This window comes from Calonectris borealis, chromosome 28, assembly GCF_964195595.1.
Source record: "Calonectris borealis chromosome 28, bCalBor7.hap1.2, whole genome shotgun sequence".
Classification (NCBI taxonomy): Eukaryota; Metazoa; Chordata; class Aves; order Procellariiformes; family Procellariidae; genus Calonectris; species Calonectris borealis.
Genome location: NC_134339.1, coordinates 4,109,753 through 4,116,820, shown reverse-complemented (window position 1 = coordinate 4,116,820; position 7,068 = coordinate 4,109,753). Strand labels below are relative to the sequence as shown.

Sequence of the window (7,068 nt, the reverse complement as noted above, 5' to 3'; positions counted from 1 at the left end):
GAACAGGGAGAAAGGAAAGGGAGGAGACTTTAGAAAATTGAAACAAACCCTGAGATGACGGGTGAAGGCGAGCGCTAGGCAATGAGAGGGAAGTGTGGATCTAATATGCAAAAAGCATCGATAGTGCAACTCGATTGCCACGCAGAGAGCAAGTTAATGCCCAGCTAGGGCAGCTGAGCAGAGAAAGACTCCACAAAAGCTCCATCCCACCGGCTCAGCAGCAAGCCGGCCACGCGAGGCGGCCCCGCAGAACAACCCCGAATGCCGGCGGCCAAGCACGCTGCCATGGAGGAACTGGGTGAAACGGAATGCTTTATTTCATTTGTTTGAAGATACAATGGAGGGGGGGGATGCTGTAAACGAAAGTAAAACAATCAATCAATACAGGACTGGTTGCTCTTTAAAAATAAATCAACAATTCAAGCAGGAGGGTGAAAGACTAGCTCCTCTGTTTCTGAGAGCACAGACAACACAATGCACTCGAGTGCTGTTTTATTGACGTCTTGGCAATCTGCTCAGACCACGGGTCCATCTCCCAGCACTTAACGCTGCAGATCCCATTCCAGTCGCAGGTACAAATGAAACAAAACAGAAGCACGTTATTAACAATAGAGAGCTGATGCTCATATCGCTCTCAGTCAATCTCATTAACCTCAGCAGACGGTCCAGTCGATTTGCCTAGTAGTTCAATATCAACAGTAGAGGATTCGATACAGCCCTCCAAGAAGATCAGAGAGGCAATTACGTAAACTTTTGAAATTAGGCTTTGGCTTAAACAACAGTGATTGTTTCAAGCGACCTCTGTAGCAGTCACCTGTGACACACACAGGCCGGTGACCGCGCAGCATCGCAGGGAACCGCGCGTTCCACTCTCGGTCCTCATCACCCTGCGCCCATCAGCTCCGACAGCCTTTTGGCAAGGATCGGCACAGGCCAGCAGTAAAGGGCAGCCGGAGTCCACAGCACCTCCCACTAACACCCTGATTCACTCTGGAGAAAGAAAAGTGCAGCAGTAGCTGGTGAGGCATCAGCCTGCCCCGGGACAGGCACACGTTCCTCATACGAGCGCAGCACTGCACTGACGCAGCCGCGCAGCTCCCAGAGCAGAGCTGTCTCGCATGCTCAGAGCACACGTGTGTCTGTTTGCATCCGTGTATTTAAATCTTCTGAAAAACTACTGGAAGTTCTGACCGTTGTAAAGAGACCTACTAGGCTATCAACACGGGTATCAAATACACATAAAGTAACTAAAACTGTAATAACTGAAGTAACTACTGAACTGCTCTCTTATTACGGAAGCATAATGCAAGGCTTTAAAAGCCACTACTATTAGCAAGGTCCACGCCAAAAAGCCTGCGCTGGCCTCGTGCTGATTGCCCATGGGTGCACTGTTCCACCACTGTGAGGAGAAGCCGCCGCAAATAGCTCCAATTTATTCTTCCAGGAGAAATGGAGATCAGTAAGAGCCGTGGCGAGCAATAGATTTGTCCTCAAAGGAGTCTCAGATCTGTAATCAGCATCTTTGTTTTCTCCCCTCAGAAGACGCCTTTAACAATGATTTAGAACAGAGCAGGAATGTAACATCTTGGCCTGCAAAGAGCAAATCCAGACTACCGGCTGCTTCCAAGACGCAGAATGCTTCAGGGGGAAATGGAAATAACCACACAGGGTCATTGATTACAGCTCAAACCTGTCTCTAGCCAAAACGGGATCAGAACAAAAGTGACAGCTACACTACAGCCCCACAATCACGTTTTTATTCTCCGCATGATGAAACCCACCCCTTTAAAGACAGCCAGCAGAAGGACTCTAAAAACATGTACGTGGTGCGTAGATACTGGGCTGGCACACCCTGCGGGCCTTCAACTGAATTACCATTTGCCTGCATAGTACCAGAACAGGGACCTCGTTATGCGCGCTGGCTGTATCCCTCTACATCTTTCCCTGCTCAAATTCTAAATACCTACTACAGAAAAATCAAATTCTATCAAAATTATTTTCATGGCAGGATCTACGGCTTGAGGTCCCCTCTTTGATCAAAATCATTCAACTGTCAACATGAAAAAAAAAAATCATCCGCTCCTGCAAGGTAAGGAAACTTCAAAATTGCAAAACCCACCAACGAAGAGCACAGCCTAAAGAATGATCAAGTTAATCGCCTCAGATAAAGGAAGGCCAACGAACGCGTCAGTCAAAACGCTGAGCCAGGGATGTCAGTGGACCGAAATACAGTCAGGCTTACCTGGCTTCGGCACAGTGCAAGAAACAACTTTGCAGAGGGAGCTGAAGAGCCAGAGAAAGTTATCAGCGTGCGCATAGACCCGCCAGCCCGTGCAGGATCAAGGAAGATACACTACCACGAATCAAACAAACCAGCTCTCTGATCACCCAAGGGGCAGCAACGGCCAGATTTAGCCACCACCGCTATCCTCACAGAGGAACGCACAAACACTTTCATCTCTGCATCAGCTAAACAAGCAGAAAGGACCTAAAAGAGGCATGAAAGGATACAAATGATATGAAATTAGGGCACATCCAAGTGCTGTGTTCACGTGACAGCATTACTAAAAATATATATATTTAAAAAATCTTTTGCACGTGTGCAAGGCAGAGCTGCCAGCACCTGGGGTGACATTTCTCCAGGAAACCTCACCCAGGCTGCACCGAGAAATGCTGCTCCTCGCACGGGTGAGCACCGGGATCACACCACTCCCTCCGCTGCCTCAGGAGGGATTTCCGAGCAGGAGCTAGACCCCCGAGCTGCCAGGTGACTTGCAGCAAAACCGTTTGTCTTTGCTACTTGATAAGGATATCCCTTCCGCCCCCGCTCTTTTTGCTAAGTGTCAGTTTTGTCCCCTTATCTACAGAGGATTTGCTAACCAAAAGAAAGGAGCTATTACTCCAAAAACATTCTCAATCTTCATCTTAAAGGTAAGGTCAAGCAGGGAACTCCCTGGCCTGCAGGGTAACTCCCTTGGGTTCTCCTGACAAAGGCACTACCAGTTTTGGGTGGAAGTGGGACTTAAGGATACAGGTCTGCACTGCCATAGTTTTCAAGGAAGGGCTTTCCCTTCAAGGCCAAAACGTGCCATAAACAGGAGGACTTTGCAAGCAGTTTTCACCATTTTAGCAGCAGATCCACCTAACAATGACCTTCTAACACATTCACATTTGGTCCTACACAATAAGAACCCAAATATCAACACAATGGGCTGCACAGAAACATCCCAGTTTGCTGGGCTGACAGTGGGACATAGCCTGAGTACCAGCAAATGGAGTGAAACTCCAGTACTCTTCAAGAAGAGATTATTTCTGAGCCAGCGCTGTCTGGGCTTAAGAATCACAGTTCATAGGGGTTTGGGTCCTCCTTTTCCAGTCATCAGCTGCTCAGAGACAGCTCACTCATCACACGAACAGTTAAGGTTCTCCGACTCAAACCGCAGCGCTCTGGCTCTTCCTCGGGTGATCTCAGACAGAGCCAGCAGCTGAAAATCCAGAAGCTTGGTAGATGTCACACATTTCTGGTGGAGACACCATTGGAGCTGGGCAGACCAGTCTGAACATTCGCAGCCCCACAGACTACACAACTGATTGCTCTTTTGGAGAAATTAGCTCTTTTGAGCTAAGTGGCACCTTTCACTTGTAAACATGTCTTTGCTCTGTAAACCCAGGTAATGGCCTGAATTATCATGTTGCTAACCCTGCAACTACAAGAAAATTGATGCATTTAACTCAGTCCCAAAGCTATTCTCTGTCTGAACTAACGTAACACTATCCACACCCACCACCAGTGTAACAGACAAGCAGAGCTCTCCCAGCTCCTACCAGATCAGTTGATTACAGAGACACTTCCTAAAGAATTAACCTGATACTGCACGAAGGAAAAAGGAACAGCCTGCAAAAGGAATCCACTTGCCTGATACTTCAAGCTGACTGCCACACTCAGCAGAGAGGGATATGAGCACCTATAAAATACTGATAGGCCAGCAGACACAGCTGCAGCGCTTGAGTCCAAAGCAGTCAGATTTCAAATGCTGAGCATTCATCCAGGAGTTACGTTTTCCTCAGCATCTCCCTGTGCAGTTAACAGCACCCAATGCAGCATCATTTAGCTTGCAGCTCCACCTTTCCCCAAAAATGTGTGTGAAAAAAACAGGTTTGGTCCCCTTTCCGCTGCCCCAGCTATGGAAGTGTTTGTACTGTTAATTAATAGTCATTATTAAGCAATTATAAAAAATAAAACTTGAGCACTGGTGAGGTGATTCCACTGGACTTGCACCCCCTTGGTCAGTCTGTGCAGTTGGTGCCACTGGTCCCAAATCATCTGGAAAAAAGAAGACACTCCGCATCAGAGCGAGCACGTACAACGAGACGGATCACTACCACCCTCAAAACAGCTGGGGGAGCTGAGAGGCCAGGCAGCGAGCTACGCCAAGGTAACATTCCTCCTCTTTAAACAAACATCCTCCAGAAAAATCAAACTTGCGTGATCCACTGGAGGAAAGCACATCGCTGTGGAATGGATGCCCCAATGGGACCGTGAGTTTTAGCTGCGATGTGACTCGGGAGCAATTCCTAAACTGAAAAAAAACAGGAGTTTTTGTTTTCCTGTCTAATGCAGGGAGGCTCAGACTGGACACGAGGGCTGTCTCTCCCTCCTACGGGCCTGCTAAACACAAGGCACGAAGCGGTGCTCCAAACGAACCGGGGTACGTCCCCTTCAGTGCGCTTGGTCAGAAAATGAAGGAAGGCGAGATAGTCTGTGTGCCAACACGGAGAGACCACACAGAGTTTAATTTATGCAGATCTGGTTACAGGATCTGTCTTTAGAAAAGAAGTCTTAGCCCCTCACGAGGAAAAGAGAAACATGCAAAATACCCACTTACCGCCTCAGATTTCTTGTTTCAAACACCGTGTCCTCGTCGCTGTCGAACGAGGCCATCTCTATGTTCTCATCGTAATTCGACAGGAGGCCGTATTTCTTCCGCTGAGGTTTCTTCAACCTGAAATGAGTTTTGTGCTCATTTCTGGGTCCCTCTGACCTAGGGCTGACGGACACAGAGAGCACAGAGTGAGTGCGCTGTCACACAACAGGTCTGCATGGAAAGGGGGCCTTTATGAGTAAAAGGGCAAAATGAGCAGGACCGGGAGACGTTTTACGGCTGCTAATTACCTTAGGTAATTAACAGGGGCATGAATTTATAGCAACATTTCCCAGGCGCTGCTAGAGGGATGCACAGGGAAGCACAGCTCCGGCCTAGCAGAAGGAGGAAGGGGGATCCAGGGCAAACAGGGCCCGGGGAGGGGGGACCGGGGCAAGCAGGGGCACAGCCCCGGGGCGGGGAGGGGGGACCGGGGCAAGCAGGGGCACAGCCCCGGGCCGGGGGGGACCGGGCCGGCCCGCACTCACCGGAACGCCCGCAGGAGGAAGTAGAGCGCGGCCAGCAACGAGAGGGCGCTCAGCACGTACACCGCCCGCTTCAGCACCGGCAGCCCCGACCCCGGCGGTCGCCGCGATCCCGGCGGCGGGCCTGGCCGCGTCCCGTTACCCGCGGCCGCCCGCGGCGCCTCCGTGCCGTTGAGCGGGCTCGAGGTGGCCGGAGGAGCGGAGGAAGCGGCCCGGCCGACGTGCAGGAGGAGGAGGAGGAGGAAGAGAAGGCAGAGGGGCCCCAGCCGCAGCATGGCCGGGCCGGGCCGGGCAGCGTGGAGCGGCGAGCGGCGCCTCGGCGGGGCGGGCGCAGGAAGGCGGCGGGACGGTGCCGCGCGGCGCAGGCACCGGCCGGACCCGGCGGAGCCGCACGCGGCGTTCCGGGGCAGCGCCGTTCCGGGCCAGCCCAGGGCGCACAGCCCCAGCCCGACCCGCCGCCCCCGTTCCGCCCCTCAGGGCGGCGGTTTCCCCCTCTCAATGCGAGTCCTTCCTCAGGGTCGCCATTCCCCCTCACAGCTGCCATAAGCCCCTCAGGGCCACCATTTCCCGCTCAGGACCGCCGTTCCCCCCGCACACCATGACTCCCTCCCTCAGGGCCGCCATTTTCCCCTCGTGGTCGTCGTTCCCACCTCAGGGCCCTCATTTCTCCCTCAGGGCCGCCGTTCCCCTGCCACGATGGGCAGCCAGAGGTGAATATTGCTGGAAACACGAGCATTTTGAGTATTTCTGACAACCGCCTTGTTTCTCCACAGGAGCTCCTGGGGGGGGGTCCGTCAGCCGCCCTGAAGTGCAGCCCCACACCCCCAGCACAAACTTTCCTCGCGGGGAAGGGCCTGGAGCTGCCCGGACACACGGGACTTGGAAAAAAAGGACATTTCGGCTGGAAATGGGTCATTCGCAGCAGATGTCATGCCAGGCCCACGGCACCCGAGGATGCGACAGGGTTTTGCATCCAGCCCCTGCAGCTAGCTATTCCCTCAACCCATCCCAGCAACAAATCATTAATGCAGTGCCGTAATTAGCGATGCCAAAATAACAGCACCTCAAACTAGGCCTCTATTTTTGCACCCATTAATTATTTCTGCCTGCGTTTAAGCATGTAGGCATGCTACTTAGGAAGGTCTTCCAAATAATGCTTTGTAAGTAAAGGTCACCCGACTGCATTTTTATCAGCAAAGGTTTCTCACACTCTCCTGCCCCTATATTTAATATCATCCGCCATTAACATGCAAAATCCTCACTGGCGAATTGCTAGATACAGCCCCCAAAAGCGTGTCAGCTGATTTCTTTTTTTAAACCCTGTTCACTCAGATAATTTGAAAAAAAGGTTAAAAAAAGAAGGAAAAGTAGGTTTCGGGAAGTAAGCTTGATAATCATTCCCATTCTGCATGCATCGAATGGCCCCAGGGCCCCTACGGACTCTTATACGGGGAAATTGCGATGGCTCTCAGGGAAATTGCGACGGCTCGGGGAAATTGCGACGGCTCTCGGGCAGCGAGCCCTCGGGGGCTCATGAGCAAGCACCCCGCTTGCTGCCTTACTGAATTCCTCTGTGCCTGGGACTCCCCAGCAAGAGAAAGCATTTCTTAATAAGAGCACAAGTTTTTAATGCTGGCTTTACCCACTAATTTAGCTTATTT

At 51.6% G+C, this 7,068-nt stretch overlaps 1 protein-coding gene across 2 annotated transcripts; it reads right to left on the bottom strand.

Moving 5' to 3' along the window:
• Positions 1-295: 295 nt before the first annotated feature.
• On the bottom strand, positions 296-5,754 carry FAM174C (family with sequence similarity 174 member C). 2 transcript variants are annotated; one of them, XM_075175724.1, is made up of 3 exons: positions 5,411-5,754; positions 4,887-5,048; positions 296-4,324 (listed from the first exon to the last, which is right to left on the bottom strand). In XM_075175724.1, the coding sequence occupies exons 1-3, from the start codon at positions 5,680-5,682 to the stop codon at positions 4,321-4,323; spliced, it is 438 nt and encodes a 145-aa protein (XP_075031825.1). In that variant the 5' UTR covers positions 5,683-5,754; the 3' UTR covers positions 296-4,320. The 2 variants fall into 2 exon arrangements, with proteins under 2 accessions (XP_075031825.1, XP_075031826.1); XM_075175725.1 differs by having other exon boundaries at positions 4,887-5,003.
• Between the last annotated feature and the right edge of the window lie 1,314 nt (positions 5,755-7,068).